The 22,272-nt window shown below is 42.0% G+C and overlaps 1 protein-coding gene across 3 annotated transcripts in view; it reads left to right on the top strand.

The window, feature by feature from the left end:
- Positions 1-13,116, top strand: part of SUGCT (succinyl-CoA:glutarate-CoA transferase) — a 473,567-nt gene extending 460,451 nt beyond the window's left edge. For all 3 annotated transcript variants that reach the window (XM_075921728.1, XM_006124080.3, XM_006124079.2), the window contains one exon: positions 11,068-13,116. In XM_075921728.1, the coding sequence (XP_075777843.1) occupies positions 11,068-11,231 (164 nt within the window). In that variant the 3' untranslated portion in view covers positions 11,232-13,116. The remainder of the gene's footprint in view (positions 1-11,067) is intronic.
- Positions 13,117-22,272: the final 9,156 nt, after the last annotated feature.

Here is a 22,272-nt window from a genome sequence, read left to right as displayed (position 1 = left end):
GCTGCTCCACATGTGCACTCCAGGCTGCTCTGAGAGTGGGTGGGTGGCCAGTGCTGCACTCTGGGCGGTGCTGAGGGCTGCCTTGTCCTAGGTTCCACCCCTTCTGGAAGCATGGGAGCCACCACCCCCTTTTTGCTCAAGGGGCCCATGGAGGCTTATTGACATCCCTGGACTAACCACTTTTCAAAATCATAGTGTCCATTAGCCCATGCCCCTCGATGCAGGGTTTGTAGCAAAAACCTCAGTGGTTTCAGGGGATAGGGGTGTTACACTCTACAGTGCTGCAGCAAGTGCTGTGGTGAATTAGCCACTGGGCGATAGAGTCTGAGCCCAGAGGGATCAGCAATTGGAGCCCCCCCCCCCCAGAAAAATAGGTGCCCCTGCTCCCCGGCAGGTGTGCCAGGCAGATGGATTGGGACAAGCCCCCACATCCCAACCATACTTCGTGGCAGGAGAGCCTGGTGGGTGGGAGAAGCTTCTGTGCTCTGACCCATCCTTCATATCCTCTTTTGCTTCATAACATTGCTAATCACGGGCTGTTGGAATCACAATGTGGTTTTAGGCTAACATAAGAAACAACAGATATGGTGTGAAAGCTTCAGAGGGGTAGCCGAGTTAGTCTGTAACAGGAAAAACTTAAACAACAACCAATAATCTGGTAGCACTTTAAAGACTAACAAAACATGTAGATGGTATCATGAGGTTTCACGGGCAAAACCCACTTCTTCAGATATGGTATATGTAGCCTGTGAGATGCAGGAGAGATGGAGAGAACAGCAATATAGGACCTTTACATAGTCTTTCTGGACCTTTATAAAGCATTTGACATGGTCAGTAGACCTGGGATTTGGCAATGGTTGCACGAGTTTGTCCAGAAAAATTCATCAATAGTCTGGGGTATTCCACGATAGACTGTTCAGACAAGTCTGCATAGATGATGTTCTGTCTGACCCATTTCCTGTTGCTAATGGTGCATAGTACGGCTGCATAAGTGGTCCACTTTTGTTTAATCTCAGCTATGTATCAATGCCCAATGATGCAACAAGAGACCAAAATGTCAATATCAGGATGTATTTCTGAGCCTGTGAAAAATTATTTAATCTGAGCTAGCTGGAATCTTCCATGAAGATGTTTGGGGCAATTGTTCATGAACTGCTGCATAATATGGCTGTGCTCTAAAGGCACATACTCAGGAAGAGACACTGATTATAGACACATTTTTAGAGTCTGTAAGATATGAAATGACAGTCTAAAAAAGACAGAGGTCATATATCAACCTGCTTCAGGGAATCCATATTGTGATGGGGCATACATGCCCTGCATTGGTACTGCAGGGGTCAATTCCTGTCTCGGGGCAGAGGAAACCATGACCCCTTGGCCCTGCTGGTCATGCTTCCAGTGGAGACCAGGTATAAAAGGGAACAAGCCAGATCATTCAGAGCTAAAGGAGGAGTGGTGGAGCTACCAAATCAAGACTACTGCCACTTCAAGACACACAGGACAGATGACTCAAGAACCCCAGAGTCTGGATGCACCACAAGAAGGACTTACCACAGGAATCCCGAAGTGGCACAACATGGAGAAATGGGTAGGAATTGACCCAAGAAAACTTTTCAGGGAATCAGTTATAGAAGTGGAGAGCAGCTGGGTGTGTTTTGGGAGAATCCTTGCCAAGTTGGAGGAAGGGAAACCCTGCCACTGTCAAAGCCATGGGTTGGGAGTTGGTGGAAAGGAGAGCCTGTGTCCCTCTGTTCTGGCCACTGCTGACCCTCTCACTAGGTCAGCTTGGGGACAGTGCAGCTGGAACCAGCAGAGAGTGAGGAGCTGGAGCCCAGGGCAGATTGAAACTGGGACAATCCTTATAGCGGAGCCCTTAGCGGGAAGTAGGATGAGAGAGTCTAGTGGGCCAACAGAAGGCCTTCCAGACAAGATCTGAAGAGCACACTGAATTGAAGAAAAGTGTTCTGAAACATCTTGGAGAGTAGGATGAGAATAATCAAGGTTGTGTTGGAATGGCTGTGTTTGTAGAGTCCTTGATAATTTGATTTTGGAGGATTTTCCATGATCCTTCATCATCCTGAGAAGCAACTCTCTCTCTCATGTCCAGATTTTCTCCTCTCTTGCATTTATCCTTATTGATTGTTTAAATAATTACAGATAATCATGATGAACCTCAAACTAAATATTTTCCTGAGCTTTGCTTTCTGAGTCACTAATATGCTTTGCCTCCAAGACACTCTGACTCCTCTTATATCCTTGGTTGGACCTAGTGGAATCCACCTTCCAACGTGAGTTATTTGTTGAGCTATGAAGTTATTTGTCTGAGTGCACAACTCGAAAACCCGACATTAGGATGATTCCTTAGAAGAGGCCTGTTTTCCTGAGTAACACCGTAGTGTTACAGACCTGTAATATAATTTGCTGTGGTGTTGTGACACTGTGGTTTTCAGCTATGGTTCCCCTTGTGCAATTGAGGTTGGGCTACTTCAATGTGCTGTGTTCAGGGCAACAGAAAAACTCTGATTCAGTGCCTGAGGCTAGTGCAAAATGCTACAACATGATTATTTATGGGGAAGAAATGAAGGTGATTCCATTTACTAACTACTATGTACTTTACATCTCTGAAGGGATTTCAGTTAAACTTTAACTTCTAATACCCATAATAAATTGAGTCAGAAATATCTTACTGAAATTCCAGCAGCCTATGTATTGTACCAACTCACAGAATGGCAAAAAGGCTTTTATCTCACAGTGCTTGCACTAATACAGGTAATTGGGGATTTTGGTGCTCAAACTATGACTTGGACAGGTCTTATCTTTGCTTCTGCAGACCTTCATCTCAGAAATGCACTATGACAAATTCCAAGGCGTGCCACATATTTAGCCTCTTTTTAATAGACACTTAATTTTAATTCTCTAAGGCCCTTCTTATGGCATGATGATGTTTCAGGAGTTTTATCTGTTTTTATCTTATGTTATAATGTGTTTGATGTGTCTTAACTTTATTGCTTTGTTTGGCGCCTGGAATTCTATGGCAGAGAGGCGCCAAATAAATACAATTTATTATGGTGATGTTGAGTTCAAGTACTGGGGAGGACTGTGAGACAGCTTAGTACTGTAGCTATCATAATTTTAACTGATACAAAGCTTGACTAACTGTTGCATTATTAAGCCTTGAAGATTAAGCAGTATCTACAGTGTGTATCTTAGCAATGTGCCAAAGAAGTCAAAATAAAACCACTGGAGTGTAGAATTTCAGATGTAATAAAAGAAATGGCTAGTTTGTGTTTATTTGAGGCTGAAAATGTGGCACTTAAATCCTAATTTTTTAAAGTAAAAAAAAATCTAAGGAGCTGTTGTTTACATCAGTATTTTCTTCACCTGGTCTTGCCCATTAATTACACAACACGATTGCATTCAGTGTAGTGATTAGAGAAAGGGGCTGAGACTGGGGATGCTCATTTTACTTGCAGCTCTCTTTTGGACCCCAATCCAGGGCCCATACTGCTGCATTTGGGCAGAGCAGGGTCACAGCAATCCACCCCCGTACCACGGTTAACCTTGATCAAGGCCATTAATCTCTTTGTGCTTCAAGGGGTAGCAATCATTGCCTCAGAGGTGAGTTGTGTTTAATTGCATGTTTTGTCTGTCTGATTTCTGGAATCTGGCTCTTTGAAAGGTTTGAAGTGATGTCCACTAGGAGTCTGGAATTACTAAAGTTTGATTCTGCAGCCTTTACCTACTCCAAACTAACACTGAAGTGGAATTTTACATTAGGAAAGAATAGAGGATAATTAATGATAGATTATAAATAGGCCTTATGGATGAATGTAGCTACGTTTAGAACAATATAAGAATGAAATGCAGTAACCATTAGTGGTGTACTATAAAACTATAAATGATCAAGGAACATATGTATTTTATGGTTTCTATGTAATTTTCTTGCATGGTGCTCATTTGTAATGTAACTTTCTATAAAAGATACTGGAATATATTAGTTTTCTATATACAATACATTTGATTTCTACAAATTTTTAGATTACAATTTGACAGCACACAACTTGGTATACATTACAGTTTTGAGTTGCTTATATCTGGTTTGTCTTTAGAACTTCTGGTTTGGTACCACTATTTTTAGTGTAATTTGCAGAATCATATGGCACTTTTAGGCTTATTATTTGTTTTATGTAAAATAAATGCATTTATACAGTTTCTTGAAATCAGAGTAAGAATAACTTTTAAGAGTAGCTCAGAAATGGGGCTTTTTTGCACTGAAGCATATTATATCTTGTAGTATGGTGACCAGATTGTGTACGGAGTTAAGAGGATACCCTTAAACTCCTTTGTCATTAAACTAATCAGTGTCTTTTTGTTCTTTGTTTCTACGGTGCTTAGCATGTTCCATGACTGTGGATCTTTGGCACTAAGGAAATAATAAGAATAATAATTAATAATTAATCGTTTGTATTTAATGCATTTTCACTTCTTTTTCATGATTCTTATGAAAAGCCCACTGATGTCACTGCAAACACTCCCACAGTTTTAAAATATCCTCAATATTTACAGAGCCAAAATCCTGCGTAATCAAGTGCAAACAGAAGACCTGTAACTACGTAGATCCTCTGAGTGTTTTCAGATTTTTGTGCATGAAGAAATTTGCAGGCACAAATTTAGAGGCTGAGTTCAGGCCTTCTGAAAACATTTATAACTGTCTTTTCATTTGTGCAGAAATTATGTTAACAGTTGTATTTATTTGAATGTTTTTAGCTCAGAAAATGTTCATAGGGCATTTTTGCTCTGTAAAAGTACTGTATAAAAGTGCTGTCTTCCTATGTTTCTCCATGTGCTTATTCAGAAACAGAGCAATTGGCATAAGTGACAGAACTACTTTTTTTGCTACTTTTAATTATTTCTGGTCCAAACATGAAACTTCCTATCTGTTGGAAATTCTGACATTTAAAAGAAAGTTTGGTTTGGTTTCAGAATTTAAACTAGCCATTATGAAATTTCCAATATCAAAATAGTTTCATTTAAGAAAAATCAAAGAGTTTTGTGTTGATTTTTTTTTAAGTGATGCAGTCATTACGGAGACCCCGGGTTACCTGGACTCCTCTCTCTGGCTGGGATTCTCACTGCTTTCAGGATCTCCAGTATGTACTGCAGATCCCTGCTAAGGTGTCTAGTTCTCCCAGCTCCATAACTGAGAGCTTATGAGCCCTGGGGCCCCAGCCTCTAGGCAGATATTCTCCAGAGCTGTGGATCCTAGAATCTCCAGGTTCTCCAACAGTTCATCAAACATGCTGTAGGAAACTAGGCAAGTTTCTGATGGGAACCATGAGGCAGGAAGAGTTCTGTTGGAATCTTTGCCTTTCTTTCAGTGAATGTTTGTGAAAAAATTGCAACATATCCACAAAACATTTCAGTTTTGATGAATTGGCATGTTCTGATTTAAAAAAAAACCCACCTTTTTAAAATTTCTGTCCAGTGCTGCTTTCCACTTTTGTTATCCTTTCAGAGTAGAGCCGGGTGCTATTCTTTCTTCAGTAAATTCAGCAGGATAGTTTATTACGTTCCTATTTCAAGGCAACTCAGCAACCTCTCTGCACACGATTTGCTGGTTTGGGGTTTTAAATAGGCGTCAGTGATACCAAAGATTTGTGTGTAGAACCTTTAATAGTCGTGATGATGCACAGGAAGGAAAAAAATCTGGTTACCTTTCAGTTTCAAGTCGAATTTGAAAGGTTAGAAGGCGGGATGAAAGCCTCACTATTTGTCAACTCAGTACGTTTGCCCTGGAAGTCAGGAAATGAATGTTACATTTTTTCTCCCCCTTTTTTAGTCATATCTGATCCCAAAACCCACTGTACAAAATGTCCTGTTGGAAGTAATGGAGACACAATAAATATGGAAGCCCAATGTAATTTTCACAATCACTTTTCAGAGGAGAACTATCCTCAGAATCTTTCGTAGTTATTCTTGCTATACATATCAGAACATTTTGTATTTGCTGTGTTTATGGATGAGAGCTGATAAAATGCAAGGTGAAAATATATGATTTATGTGGGGCTAGAAAGGCCTTAGGGATGGATTTGGAGAGGGGTATACTTGCATGCAAACAATTATGTAGTTACTGAAACTCAAAGACTTATTTAAGGATTGATCATTTGGTTAACATCTGGAACGCGCAAGAAATTAAAAGCAGACATTGGTATGCAATATACTCCTCTCTGATCAAACATATTAGATTAATATCACCTTGGGTTCTCTCTGGTTATCTTTCATGCCCACACATATAATCACTCTTCACTTCCATAAAATATCTTTTGCCTATTGCAATTTATCACAATTAAAAACCCTGTTTTGCAACGTGTCACATATATGGACATTCCGATCCCATGTTTGGGCATTTACATCAGCATGGTTGCTTGTGAGTTCTCTTATGACATGCTCTTTGTGCCAGCATCAGATTTTCCTACAATTATTACGATAATTTTATAATAAAGGTATTGCCCCTAGCATGAGGTAATTCTATTTTGGACTTCATTTAGAAATCTTAAAAATGAGTGAATCACTGGGCTGGAATGTTACATTCATTATAGGCAGGCAGAGGACAGTCCCATTCACTGATAGATATGGTTGATGCTTCCAAAGGGCTGCTTTCCCAAAGATGAGGAAACTTATGAGCAAATGGACTTGGAATAAAAATTTAGAAAGAAAAATGTGTGAATTAAAATTGGGAGTTCTTTAAGACAACTGTATTATATGTCACAAAAGCCACAGTTGCATAGTCAAGAAAAAGGATAACTATGGGTTAAAGTCCATCCTGGTTCAGCGAAGAAGTGAAGGCAGCAATTTGCTACCATAAAAATGGAGAAAAGAGGAAGCAGATAATAATCAATATATACCAGAAGTAGTAATGTGTAAAAAATTGATAAGGGAAGCTAAAGTCATCAGGAAAAATTAATGGCTAGCAGGTTTAGTACAACAAGGAGGTGTTTTCTAAACTATATTCGTAACAAAAAAATATTCTAACACCTGAGTAGGCTGGTTACTAGAAGAAGATAGTAAAGTAATGAGGCAGAACAGGCAGAAGTATTCAATAAAGATATTTCTATTCTATATTTGGACAGCAGCAGGATAATATATCATATCAAATGAGGATGATGAAGTATTTTCCAGTCCTGAGGAGAATGATAAACAGCATCTACTAGGGATAAACATTTTTTTAAATCAGTTGGACCAGAAAATTTGCATTCAGGAATTTCAAAAGTGTTGGCTAAGAAGTCCATCCTGTAATGTATTTAAAATAGCAAGGAGGATGAACCATATAACTGCAAGCTGGTTAATATGACATCAGTCCTGGGCAAAATAATGGAAAAGCTGATACAGGATTCAGTTATTAAAGAATTAAAGGAATATAATGTCAGTCAACATGGTTTCATAGAAATTAGGTCTTATCAAGTGTATCTGTTTTCATTCTTCAATGAGATTACAAGTTTGATCGATAAAGGTAAGGACATAGAAATAAAACAATGTGAAATGTTGTATTTAGTAGCACAAAAGATTCTAATTAAATATTATCACTATGCAGTAACAATAAAGTACATATTAAATGGATTAAGAACTGGCTAAACCACAGGTGTTAAAAATTAGATGTCAGTGAGGAATCATCAGTGAATATGGATGTTTCTAGTGGGGTTCCAAAGGAATCAGTACTGTATGTGATGCTATTCAGTGTTTTTATCAATGGTCTGGAAGAAAATATAATTGCTAGTAATATTTGTGGATGACACAATGATTGGAGTGTATTACATAATGGTGAGCACAGGCCGGTCATAAAGTGTGTTAAATAAAATACCTCCTAATACAACCAAATGATACACCATACATCTAGGAACTATGAATAGGTGACTATATCCTGGAAAGCAGTGACTCTGAAAAGGATTTTGGGATTGTAGTGGATAAACAACTCAACATGAGCTCCCAGTGTTATCCGTAATTGTATAAATACAGGAGAAATAAGTAAGAGTAAGGAACTGATGTTTACCTCTGTGTACAGTATTGATGAGACTAGTGCTAGAATTCTGGATGCAGTTCTGCAGTCTGCATTTTTAAAAGGTAGGTTGACATTTGGGTAGAGTGCAAAAAAGAACAAACAACATTATTTGAGAGCCTGGAGAAAATGTCTTACAATGAGATACTTTAAGAGCTCAATCTGTTTAACTGATTTAAACTAAACATGATAGGTAAGTTGATTACAGTGTCAACAGGCTTTATGGCCCTGACTCCATGTAGCGGCATATTGGAGTTCAGCAGCTACAGGACTGGAGCAAGCCACACTCTGCAAGCCTGGACAATTGGAGCAGTCCTTAGGGAACAGTCCTTAGAGCAGCTCTGTAACAGCTACAGGCAGTCCCCGACTTACGCGGATCCGACTTACGTCGGATCCGCACTTACGAACGGAGCTTTCTCGCCCCGGAAGTCGGGGCGAGAAAGCCCCGTTCGTAAGCTGCTCCGGTGCCCCTGGTCTGCTGGAGACCGTCTCCAGCAGACCAGGGGCACCGGGCGGGTTCCCGCGCTTCTGAGGCTTTGCCAGAGCAAAGCCTCAGAAGCGCGGGAACCGCTGCTGCTGCCCCTTGAGACCCGGTGCCTGTGGTCTGCTGGGGACGGTCCCCAGCAGACCACAGGCCCCCGGACTGAAGCCGCAGCCGCGGGGGGGTCCCGCGCCTCTGAGGCTTTGCCAGAGCAAAGCCTCAGAGGCGCGGGGAACCGCCGCTGCTGCCGCTTTGACTGACCACAGGCACCCAGACTGAAGCCGCAGCCGTGGCGGGGTCCCTCGCCTCTGAGGCTTTGCCAGAGCAAAGCCTCAGAGGCGCGGCACCCCGCTGCCGCTGCGGCTCTGCTCCCCGTGTCCCTGGTCTGCTGGGGGGGGAGGGGGCGCAGCTAGTGTGCTCCCCCCCCCCCCAGCAGACCAGGCTTTTGTTTTGGACTCTGGGGCAGAGCAGCTGGGGCGCTGCCGATTGGTCCTGCAGCGCCCATGGGCACTACTGGACCAACCCGGCAGCACCCCAGCTGCTCTGCCCCAGGTCCTGATTCAGCTGCTGCTGGTCAGTTTCAGCAGCGGCTGAATCAGGATGTCTGGGGCAGAGCAGCTGGGGTGCTGCTGGGTTGGTCCAGTAGCACCCCAGCTGCTCTGCCCCAGGCGTCCCCAAGTCAGCTTCTGCTGAAACTGACCAGCGCTGACTACAGGAAGCCCCAGGCAGAGTTGCTCTGCCCCGGGCTTCCTGGAATCAGCTGCTGATCAGTTTCAGCAGCAGCTGACTTGGGGACGCCTGGGGTTCTTAAGTTGATTCTGTATGTAAGTCAGAACTGGCGGTCAGTTTCAGCAGTGTCTGAATCTGGACGCCAGTTCCGACTTACATACAGATTCAACTTAAGAACAAACCTACAGTCCCTATCTTGTACGTAACCCGGGGACTGCCTGTATATCTTATACTGGAGCTTGTTTAGACTCCAGTCAGACCTAAGAGTTGGCAGAAAAGTGTCCTCAAGCCAATTTACTCCCCTCGCCCTTTGTTAAGATTTCAGGTTCCATATGCCAAAGAATGAACTCTTTCTGCAGGAAAAAAAAAAACAGTGAAGGGGAAAGTCATAAAAACAGCATCTAATTATTGGTTTTAAATAGTTTTAATAAATAAATTTCACTATGTCTTTCCTCTTTCTCATCCAAATGCTCCTTTCAGAACAAACACAAAAGGATCGCATTCGGGGCTGATAAATTGCCGTTCTTTTGTTTACCTATCTAAAAAGAGGCATTAGCATTACATGCAGAATAAGAGAGACATAACTGTGCATGGTGTAGCTTGTCAGCTGTTATGGTGATATAATAAAGGTTTTGAATGTCGTTTGGAAAATCGTGCTAAAAAATTATTACTGAATTTTGTGGTGAAGAAAAGTTTGGTATTGGCTGGTTTGGAAATTTACCATCCTACACATCTCCATAAAGCAGATAGAATTTTCTGCAACTACACCGCAACTCAGGTCTCAGAGGGAGAATGTTATCCATTCTCCGTGTCTATTCTGTGTTGGTCTTTGTGTTGAGACTGCCAATAGGAGTACCAGTTGTCATTTGGGCACTTGTTCATGAGGAAGAAAATAGAGAGCACCATTTCACTTCACAGTAGGCACCAACCAATCATGAGAGCAATGGCTGAACAGTGAGTAGAAGTGAAAGGCCCAGCATACCTCTGCCAGTGTTCAAAGTCTGGCAGAGTCATTCAGGGTGTGTCTAGACTACATGCCTCCGTTGACAGAGGCATGTAGATTAGACAGATCGGCAGAGGGAAATGAAGCCGCGATTTAAATAACCGCGGCTTCATTTAAATTTAAATGGCTGCCCTGCTCTGCCGATCAGCTGTTTGTCGGCAGATCGGGGCAGTCTGGACACGCCGCTGTTGACAAGGAAGCCTTTGTCGATCGGCGCAGGTAAACCTGGTTTCACGAGGCATACCTGCGCCAGTCGACAAAGGCTTCCTTGTCGTCAGCGGCGCATCTAGACTTCCCCGATCTGCCGACAAACAGCTGATCGGCAGATCAGGGCAGCCTTTTAAATTTAAATGAAGCCGCAATTATTTAAATCGCAGCTTCATTTCCCTCTGCCGATCTATCTAACCTACATGCCTCTGTCGACGGAGGCATGTAGTCTAGACACACCCTTAGTTACCTTAGAATGGTGACACTTCAAGTGCAAGTGTTTGGAGCCTCTCCCATTAAAATCAGTGAAAGACTCCCTCTGAATTCATTCGTGGGCCTCTGGACTGACCTCTTAGTAAATTAATTTTGCATTCATGTCAGTGACATAAAACTGAATTATAGATGTGTTCTTTTAATGTGGAATTTGTTCAATAAGCACAAACGTGTTTTTTAAAGGTAAGCTTATTTTCAAATGCAGTATTTGTTAGGTAACCGTCACATAAGCCAGCACAAAATAGTCCAGCATAGCCATTAAATGCTAGTGTATGTAACTGGTCATTCATATAGTTTCTTCCTCTGTCCACTCTTTTACAGGACCAGCTGTCAGATACAGTGAATTCAGTGCATCAAAGCCCAAGCCTCCTCCTCTTGTTGGACAGCACACAGTGGAGGTACTGAAGGATGCATTGGGGTATGAGGACAGTGCCATTGAGGAAGTGCTCAGGACTGGTGCAGCTGTTCAACATGAAGTCAAGTGAAGAGCTTTTAACTTTAGGCTGTCATGCTGAATTCACGTTACTTGTTTTCCTCTTGGATCTCTTCAGGTCTCCCAAGGAAATTCAAAGGAGGAGACTAATTTAATTCTTAATAATCTTCCTTGCATTTGAAATTAATCTAACACTGACATACCAACTAAAGCAATGCAGTATTTACTGCATGAAAACAATGTTTAGGGGATAAGTGTTCTGATTACAGAATCCTGTGTGGCTAATCATTTCTTATATTTTTGTCTGGGGAGTGTAATTCTTATCTTAATCATGTTAATTGCCCAAATGTTTGTCCCCTGGAAGACAGAGTCTTTGAAGAGAAGCAGATCCTTGAAACACTTGCGGGCTGTGATCTCCATTTGCACATAAGTGACTTTTTCAAACAGTTTAGTATGAAATCAGAGTTGTGAGCAAATTGATGGCCGCCGTGATTGATTTTAAACAGAATTCTGAGCACATGAGCACTTTGTTAATCTCTAATTTAAACCATCGTTGAAGTGCCTATTGTAAAACTGACTTCTATTCCCATGTTTAGTTGTGTAAATATTTGCTTTACATTACATTGGATTGCTATGGCAATCCTGGAGTGTGTAGCAAAAATAAACCTTCACTGTTGCATTTTTTCCAGTTACGTAAAGAGCATTTTCCAAGCACAGTTGAGAGTCAAAACATGAATGAATGATACTGGTCTTTTGTGATTTTATTCGGAAAAGGCTCTTGTTATTTTTCACTGGACATGGATCCAAACCAGAGCCACGCAACTGAACACCATGTGCCAAAGTTTGGAGTTTGGGTATGGCTCTGCGTGCTCAGGACTGGTACATATCTCTTTAATTTCTCCTACCTCAATTCCATTTTACTAGAGAGAAAATTCAGATCTTAATCCAAATTTTTGGCTTGGGCTGTGATTTTAAAAGGACCAGATTCTACCAGCCTTGGTCAAATTCAGTGCAGTAGATCTACCCATGAAGTAACTATTAAGAGTGATAGACACTGGCCCATAATGAATACCAACCAAGAGATTTAAATTAACACCATTTCTTCTATGCAAACTAATCTGGCAGCTCTTCAGCCACAGAAGAAATGCGGTGCCTCAATATCCAATATAATTTACAGCTAAAGTAAACTCTGCATGAGGAGGTTCTAAACTTTGTTATGTGTATCAGTGCAGCGAGGCAAGATCCTTTTATTCCTAGAACTAAATAAAACTAACTCAAACTGACATTCAGCAAACAATGTCCATATTTTTCCCGATGTATCGGAAACAGGCCTGGCATTATAACTAGCCTGCCACTTTGTTTCCACTTTAAGAAACAACATCCCCTTAGTACATTTGAATTTCACAACTGTATATTACTTTCTGGGAACAACAAAAAAAAGTTATTACGTAACCAAGTTGAAATGCAAGCATATTGCAGTGGCTCCTTTTTGAAGCTTTGTGTTTTTTGTTTATTTGCTTGCTTGTTTTTGGTGTTTTGTTGTATTCACTCTTTTCAGATAGTCTCCTAGTATTTTTTTCTTATTTTGCATTCCTGGCACCACACCTAACACTCTGCTCATGTGCTAAAGTCATATGGAGATTCTGGACTAGTGACCTGCTAAATAAATAAATATAGAAATAGGTGTTCACTGAGAACCAAAAGAACAGAATAGACCATATGGAAAGAACTAGGATTTGGGAGAAGGGCTGCTAGGCATTACCCTATAATCCACCTTTCATCCAAGAGGATCAGATGGTCTACAGAGAAAAATAGTGATTTGAAGTGAGATTCAGATTATAGTGGGTAATCTAGTGCTAAATTAATTTTTGTTTATTACTGCAAACTATTTTACATTATCAAATCATGTTCATAAATAAATGTGTTGTTTCTACTTATGGAGGCCCATTCTTTTTTCATTTTCAAAGCACAGAATACATAAATAAGATACCATAAAATAACACTTGATTTAATTCAAGGTTTTCTAAAGGATCTTTTTCAGGAGTGTACCAAGCTATGGGAAGAATTAAGAGTTAGATCTTTAGAGTAAATTGGTGTAGTTCCACTGACATTAGCAGAATTCTTTTCCTCTCCAATATTTTGACATTCAGATACCTGAGGCATGATTTTGTCATACTTGCAGTAGTCACTGCAACAAGGACAGTGCTAATCCTGTTACTTCTGCTTATTGTGAGGAAGTCACAGGAAGTTCTGTAAATAAATAGACTGCAACTAACTGTCTGCATGCTGGAACACTAGAAACCTCGATGTTGCTAACAGTTTTAAGTAGTTGGAAGTGCAGGAGCCTAGAAAGCTCCCATAAATCCTCAGAGGTCTGCTCCTATAATCCTTGTGCTCACACTTGCAAGATCTGGCTCCTAGACTTTCTGTTGTTTAAAGTTCCATCAGACAATTGCCTTGGTAATACCCAAGCATACAAATATTGTTTATGAAAACATGCTGCACTCTTCCCAGCAATCCTCAAATATATACAGCTCTGAGTAGAAATAAATGGATATATAGTTTTAAACAATTCTCCATTGTCCTGCAAAAATAGGAATCAGTCATTACATGGGAATTGAGGGTTAATAAAACTAGATCCCTGCAATTTTGAACATAGGTAGTCATGACTGTACGCAGCCACTTACAACCAGGCTGTTTGTGGTTTTATTTCCCTCCACTTACATTGGAAATGAATCTGCTGCTACGATGGATTGTGTGTGTGCATGTATGCGGTAGTTGTTTTAAGTTGATTAGCTTTCTGCCTGATTGTTTTGCAGAAAAGCTGGCAGACTCTACCTAGTTTTGAGTCCAAAACTTAGTCCAAATACAGCAAGTCACTACTGTGCAGAGTTGTTGACTCGAGTCCCATGACTTGAACTCGAGTCCTACTTAAGTTGCCTAGGTGACTCGACTTGTGACTCGACTCGGGTTCATTGTTTGTGACTTAAGACTCGACTTGAGACTTGCTAATTTTGTTAAATCGACTTGGTGAAAAAATTGTCCAAAAATGCCAATATTGATGGCTTGTACAAAAGCGACTTGACATTTTTAAAATTAAGACTTGAGACTCAACTTGGGACTTGACTTGAAAGTGACTTTAGGGACTCGAGACTCGACTTGAGACTTGACAATGACGACTTGAAGACAACACTGCTACTGTGAGCTGACTGCTGTTAATTTAAGCACGGCAGTAGGAGTTTTACCTAAGTATGACATTCAGGACTGCACTACTTGTGAGTACTGTGATCAGGAACGCCAAATGTAACCCAGTGATCATCACTTCATGTGTGAGTTATGTGCTAAATTTTCCTCCTTAAAAGGCTCTTGTGATTATTTGCTTTATAGAGAGAGGAGAGAGTGTAAGACAGGGCTATTTGCAACTCATAAAAGGGAGATAGCGTCATGCATCATGGGAAATGTCCTATCCAAAGAGAAATGGGAGCATGAGACACCCAAACTACAAGTCACATGAGGCATATGCACCAACATTTCTGAACTGAAGTTTTCAGCTGAAAATTTTCTGTTTCAGGTTTGCTTATTTATTTATTTTGCTGAAAAGTAAATAAAAAATATTACCCAGTGGAAGTAAAGGCCATTGTCTGATTATCTGTGCTGGTGACATGCAATAGTTCTAGAAGGACTTTCTAAAGATGCTAACAAACTGGGGGCACAGCCTAGATGGCTTGGGGGTAGATTCAAGACATTCTTGGAGATGGAACTTTCAGCGTTTCTCCTTTGGCCCAACATAAATTAGGTTTGAGATCATTCAGGGCATGTTACCAAGCCTGTCAATTTACTGGACTGTCAATTGATGTGCGTTAACGCCTGTGATTAACACAGGGCAGGATTAACGCATTAATTTTTTAATGCGTTGATTGCAGGCGTTAATGCTGCACTGCCCCTTTGAAGTGCTGACGCAGCGCTTCAAAGGGACAGTGCTGCATGGAGCCAGGGTCAGCTGGGGATTCTAGCTGATCCCAGGCTCCTGCGATGCTGCCCCTTTTAAACGCCGCCGCTGCCCTACAGTTTACACAGGCTTTTCTTGAGGTTGGTGGATTCTTTTCTTAAAAGGGCTAAAAGGGTTTTGGGAATCTTTTTTGCTTTGTTTAAAAGTATTTTAAAGAAGTTTGTTAATGTAGCTGACTCAAAATCAGTATTTTGCATATGGACATTGTAAAGCTGCTTTTAAAAATATCTTCTAGGACGGGGGTGAGCAATAATTTTTTGCTAGGTAGTGCCAGAAGGGCAGGGCCAGGATCCTATCCGGGCTTCCCCACCCACAGCCCATGATTCATCTGGGGGTAGAGGAGCCCCTTTGCGCCCCCCCCCCCAGGTTTCACCTAGGCACTCATGCCCCTGGCAGTGGGAGGAGACTTCCCGTGCTCCCCTACCCCCAGGCCAATAACGTGCTGTGTGCTCCTCACGGTGTGGGGGCAGGACTGAGAAAACTTCATGTGCTCCCCCATTCCCAGGCCAATTAAGTCTCCTCCCGCCCTGCCAGGAGCATGCAGCAACTACTTTGTTGAGTTATAGATTTTTCAATGTCAGTGGGGAAACATGCCTTTTCAGATATAGTTCCTAAATTTTAAAAATAAAACAAGTCCTAATAAATGCCATATAAATATTTTGTGGAGGCAATGAACTCTACTTGTCATAATAATATAAATACAAGAAGATTCTGCTAATAAATATATTCTGGGAATGGGGAGGAAGTCTATTATTAAGAGCAGCATACCAGATTCTGAAGTGTGTGCAGAACCCCCAGGTCATGTCTACACTATCGGGTTATTTCAAAATAACTCCTGAAATAACTATTTCGAAATAAACTTATTTCTCTTCACAAGCAGGAGTTATTATTTCGAAATAACAAGCCCCTTATTTCGAAATAATAGGCTTGGTAGTGTGGATGCTCGCCTTGTTATTTTGAAATAACTCCCCAGTGTAGACATGCCCCCATGGTGCTAAGCATTCAGAAATCCTGAGACAAGCCTAAAATAATCATGACTAGCTTAAAAATAGGAGATATTTATGAAATAATACATTTTTGAGATGTTTTTCTTTGCCTTTCAGTTTCAGAACCTTTAGGGTAAAGGCAGTCCCCGGGTTACGTACAAGATAGGGACTGTAAGTTTGTTCTTAAGTTGAATTTGTATGTAAGTCGGAACTGGTACATATTGTAGGGGAAACTCTAGCCAAACATTTCTCCAGAGCTCAGTTTTATTCTCCCACACCTCACTTCCCTCAGTCCTTTATTCTCAAGCTGAGGTGTCTGCTGAGAAAAGCCGCTCCGCGTCTCCCTGGTCTGCTGGGGGAGGGGGTAGGAGAGGGGCGCTAGCTTAGTGTCTCCCTGGTCTGCTGGGGGGAAGCAGCTAGTGCGGGGTTGCCTCACCCCGTTTGTAAGTAGGGATCCGATGTAAGTCGGATCCATGTAACCCGGGGACTGCCTGTATACTTAGATCACATTTTCCAGTTTTTCTCCACAAGCACAAGAAATATAGATGGATTGTGTGATTTTGTTATTGTTTTCTAAATGAAAGTGATAATTCTCATGTGATGACTTGATCCCAGGAACTGGGGATTTAAGAAAAACACCAAATATTCTGATATTTGTGTTAAAATTGGAGAGCTGACTTGATGGGAATTGGGAGATGGGGAGGTTGGGGAAAGAATGGAAGGGAAATCTGGTGGTGGTTAGTTAGCAGTGTTCAATAAAGTTGTATTGCATTATATTACTGCTTGGGTAGTGATGTTGGTGGATAAATATTGGAGTCAGGTTATTTTATTAGATGTAATTTTTAAGAGATCTTCAGGAGTGCCCAGAGCTTGGGATGGCTGCTCTTTTGTGTTGTGTACTATACAGTTGAATGCATTAGGTGTAAAAGAGAAAGGTGCATGCTCATTAAATGCTATCAAAAGTAGGTCTCATGTGATTTAAAGGAGTTCATTACTTGACTGACTTAAAATATTACCAGCTGTAATTTTGTAGCTCTCTGCTTTGTCTACCTCCTACTGTAGACTACAAGTAAATCCTGGGGAAATCAATGGCAGTTCTTTGCCTCCTGAATGCAAGAAGAGGGCCAGGATCCTGATTCATTCAAAGAAAAAAAAAAGATTGCAAGGAATAAAGGGTCAGAATCTTAGATCCTTTGATTCTGATGGAGTTACACCAGTCTACACCAGTTGAGGGGGAAAAGGCTTTTTCAGTTGGGGTGCTAACTTGAGTTTTGAAAGAGGTTATGTTTCTTGCTTTGCCACAGACAGATTTTTCTGTATGTTCTTGGGCAAGTCATGTAGGGTCTTTTCTACACTGCTACCAGAAGTGACAGAAGCACATATGGGCAAACATAAGCCAGTTTTGATATAGCTAGCTCAAGTACCAATAAGAGTGATGTCATGGCAGCATGGACTCCAGGATAGGATAGCCACTCAAGTACATACTGTGGTTCCCAAATTGATTTCTACAACCCATACAGCAGTGGCTTCACTGCTATTGTTATTTGTTTGTTAGATGAAGGTTGGTGTGACTGGGTCTCCCAGGCAGCAGGGTGATCTAATGGTTAGGTCCCAGAGTTAGCTGGTGGCAAAGGTGTGTAAGCCCCTGCTGCCAGGGCCCCAAACCTAGGATTTTTGGCATCTTATCTAAGTCTGGTTCTTAAGTTTGGGGGATGGCCCCAAAAGTCCAATTTCTCCTTCCTCAATGAGAGTTCCTTGTAGGTTCTCCCGCTATGCAACAAGCGGAGGGGTTGGAAGCTTACATGCTCCTGTGGCTGACCCAATAGATAGCTCTGGCTCAGGTCCTACAGACAGCAGAACCAGCTCCTGTCTCCTCACTGGTCAGCCCCTAAGTGAGCCAGGTTCCTCTCTTTTATCCCCCTTCCAGGCCTGGCATTGGCTACAGGTAAAACAGGGAGGGGCTGGTTGGGCAAAAAGGCTTTGTTTAACTCCTGCGCTGCCAGGCCCTCCTCTCACTCCCTCACAGTTGGGTAGGTCACATATCTGACTTCAGGGTAGCCCTACCCCCAGAGTTTCCCTATTGTAGCTCTCTGTCTGTAAAGTGGTGGTTTACGGATAAATCCAATTTAAATTGCGACATGCTTAAATACTTTGATAATGGGAGCCCATTCTGTCTACACAGATTGAATCTATTTGTCTCCATTTTGAGGGGTATTTTGATGATTTTAAAATAAAGTTGTTGCCTTCCCATGCTTAATTGCTTCCCAGCATAGAGACGTTCTATTTTGCTCATCAAACAAATGTCAGAAACCACAGATTCCAAACCATGCAGTTACCGAAACTGAGTGAAAATTTCCCAGAAGTCTACAGTCACTTCATTGTGAAAGACTTCCACAGATCATTTGGATATAAACAGAGTTGCACATTAGTGCTTTCATTTGGCATTCACATTGCAAGGATTTGGAGTTTGGCCTGTCTACAATGGCTGCAAAAAGTTCAAAATGTCTTTTTTTTTCTAGTAGTGAAAAATGTTACTCATTTTCAGAATGGGATGGTGACATCAGGGTTCTAGGGGAATTATCTGCAGTGTATATTCCCAGAGAATCCACCCTATGGGAAAAAGCAGTTTGCCATATTAGAATGAGGACATAAGAAAGAATGGCTTTATGCCTAAAGATAAAAAAAAAAAAGGATGTCAGGAGACTCCGGGCACTGAGAAAGCTGTGCCTTCTACACTCTCTTAAGAGTGGCCCTTGTAGGTGAAAAGGAAAATACATGAACCCAGCTGTTGTGGATGGTCACCATTCTATAGAAAGAGTCTGGGTTAATCCAACAGAGGATTTAAAATGTCAAGACCAAAAGCTTGACATTTATTCTGTATTCAATGGGACACTGCCTTGTGCTCATGGTGTCCTGTGTTGCTGAGTACAGGGGTGGGGAGACTAGACAGGAAGGTGAGGGTACTGCTACCTTTCTGAACCAAGTGGAGATACTTCTGCCTTCAGCCACAAACCAGCAGTGTGGAGTTTTGCCAAAACTGAAACAGCCATAAAAGCTGAACTCTTTGAATCTTGAAAAATAAAAGATTGGCTTCCTGTAGGTACAGAGTCAGATCAGGTCCCATTCTGGAATTTTTTGCCTTGATCGGAGTGGAATATTGACTTTGACCTTAGAAAACAACATGGTGACGTATTCTGACCTGCACTCTTCACCCTTCAAAACCCCCCAAATTTAAGGGCCTGACCCAAGTGCCCATTGAAGTGCATGGAAATCATACTATTGTCTTCAATAAGTTCTGGATCAGTCCTTAATTGCTTTTGTTATCTAAAATCTGAGTCATGTGTTGAAGTTTTTCCTCTACTTATCCAGAGCAAAAGGATATGACCAAAACATAACCTCATTAACTTCAGATGGATTGAGTCAACTTCTGCTGCCAAGCTGCCCATGTTCAAAGAGCTTGCGTTCAAAGGTTCATTTGAGAGCAGAATTTGACCCATTACATAATAGTTAACAGTGGAGCTGAGTTAACATGTTTTTTGTGGTGTTTTTTTTTTTTTAATTTGAAAGGGAATTTAAAATCAGTACAAAACTCCACTGATGTCCATGGGAGAAAGTTCAGGTTTTCAAACTATTGGACAAATATTAACTAAAGAAACTCATCTTCTCAATACCTCATAGAAGTTGATAAATAGTATAGTTATCCTCATTTTACAGATGGAAAAATTTGATCCTAAGAGATGTCGAGGTGACTGGTAGAAATTGCATTGAATTCAAGGGTAATAGTAGGAGTTCAGTGCAGCGGTGGATATAGGGGCAGGGCGAGCGGGGCAGCTGCCCCGGGCCCCGCGCTTCAATAGGCCCCGTGCCAGTGTTTTAAAACTCTCATCCGCCCCTGCTTACAGCAGGGTCGGCAGCCTGGGGCCCATGAGGGAGCCCAACGTGGCACTTTGGAAGCTTGAGCCGCACCCCCGCCCCCCCGCAGCAGGCAGCCCGCGCAGGCGCTGCAGCAGCCAGAGCAAACCCCATGGAGCCAAGGCAGCAACAACCCCACTCCCAAGCAGAACAGCCGTGGCGGGGCCCTTTGAGGTGCAAAAGCTGCAAACCGGCAGGGGAGGGTCCCTCATGGCTGCTTCCACCCCCCGCACAAGCCCATTGGCCAGACCTGGACAATGGCAGCTGCGGGAACCCACCAATCACTGCTCCCCTCATGCTTTTAATCCCCCAGCACATGGCCGGTCAGCTCCTGTGGGAGAAACGGGCGAGCAGCACTTCAAGGTAAGTGTCTGGCCACTCCCACTCTGATATCAGCACCCACATAACCCTCCTCCCAGACTCTGCACCCCAATCCCCTGCCGTGGGGCACAATCCAAACCCCTGGCCAGATCCGCTCCAGGCTTGCTGGCCCCAAGCCTACTTGTGTGGTCCCCAGCTGATTTTTCTGTAGGGTCAGTGGCCCCTAATACCCAAGAAAGGTTTCCCACCCCTGCCACAAATACAGGAGGCACCTGCTTTATAACAGCCTGATTTACGACTCTCCCCCCGCCCCCACCATTATGACCTTTTTCGGAAGTGTGGAAGGGGCCAAAATCCCCCGACTTACGTCCTCGGCCTATTGTAAATGCAGGCTCAAGTTAAGACTAGGGTTGCTAGGTGTCTGGTATTGGCCCTGACAGTCCAGTATTTGTGGCTTCTGTCAGGTTGAAAAAAACTCCAGAAAATACTGGACCAGTAAAATGTCTGGTATTTTTAGTTTTTTTTTCATCTGGAAAGCCACTTGGGACATTCTTCCCCTGCCATGTCTGGTGGGGATGGGAAGTGTGATATTTAAAGGTGCCATGATTTTTTTGGGGGGGGGGAGGGTGCTTTTTTTGCTCAACATTTGGACATCCCCCTTTTTATTAATGCAGAATTGTGTTTAAAAATGAATTACAAATTAATTAAAATAAAAATTATCCAACTAAATTAAGTTTCTATCAAATTTACCCAATTCACATTTAATATGAAAATAACCTTCAATTTGCACGTTAGACGCCTTTTTTCTATTTTTTCTCCAAAGGGAGGCCCCGTGAAATTGTGCTGCCCTGGGCCCCGCCCCTCTCATCCGCCCCTGGTTCAGTGTCTCCTGTGTGGCTTGCCAAACATGCAGTGGGTGACTGCCACAGCCACCTACCAGTTCTGGCAGAACACTGTGCTACCCAGAGAGGGCCTGATTGGTCTAGGCATGCTACTTAAGTCTATAGGGAACACACAGAATTTGTCTGTGCAGTTAGGGAGTCCCCAGCTGGTTGTTATAATAGATGTTGCTCATTTACCTCTCTCTGGTTTCTAGTCTTCAACTCAGATGTGGTTCCTGGCATCTGACTCCAGTCCATACTTGAGACTCTGGTCCTACCTACTAGACCTGACACTGGCTCCACTCACTAGGCCTGACCATCCATGCCCTGACATTGACAGCTTGGTGCAAGAGATAAGGCACTGGAAGTCAAGAGACCTAATATATTCTGGCCTCTCCCACTGACCTTGCTGTGTGATCTTTGGCAAGTCACCTGTCGGTACCTCTGTTTCCCTTCCCACACTCTATCAATCAGATCTATTTATACTGTAATTTTTGGAACAAAGTCTAGCTCTTTCTCTGTGTTTGTACAGTGCCTAACAGAATCAGAGTCCAATTGTGGTTAGGCAGTATAGCAATGCAAATAATTGATAATTACACATAACTTTAATAAAAAAAAGTGTTTTGATTTGTCGTACTACAAACAATCTCCTTGTAGATTTGGCCTTTGTCCCTGAGAAGGTATCTTATTTCTTGAATTGTTTCTTATTCATTTGTTCTGTTGTCAAAGACCTGGAATTTGTCATTTTTTAGATACATCACGTTTCATGGCTTTCACCAAATTCTTCCACCTCATGTTTACCTGTGTGACCTTAAAACTTTTTTAAAAATTTTGTGTTGTCAAAATATGGACTGTGTCACTTAGAAGGCCTATAGAAAGCCTGTTTTGTGGTTATTGTTCTTGTGATCTGTCCAATGTAAACCACTTTAGAAATAGCGCTGTTTCCTGTAGATAAATGCACTTTTGTAGAATAGTGGATTTTCA

Source organism: Pelodiscus sinensis, chromosome 2 (assembly GCF_049634645.1).
Source record: "Pelodiscus sinensis isolate JC-2024 chromosome 2, ASM4963464v1, whole genome shotgun sequence".
In the NCBI taxonomy this organism is placed as follows: Eukaryota; Metazoa; Chordata; order Testudines; family Trionychidae; genus Pelodiscus; species Pelodiscus sinensis.
This window is presented reverse-complemented; position numbering and strand designations above follow the sequence as displayed.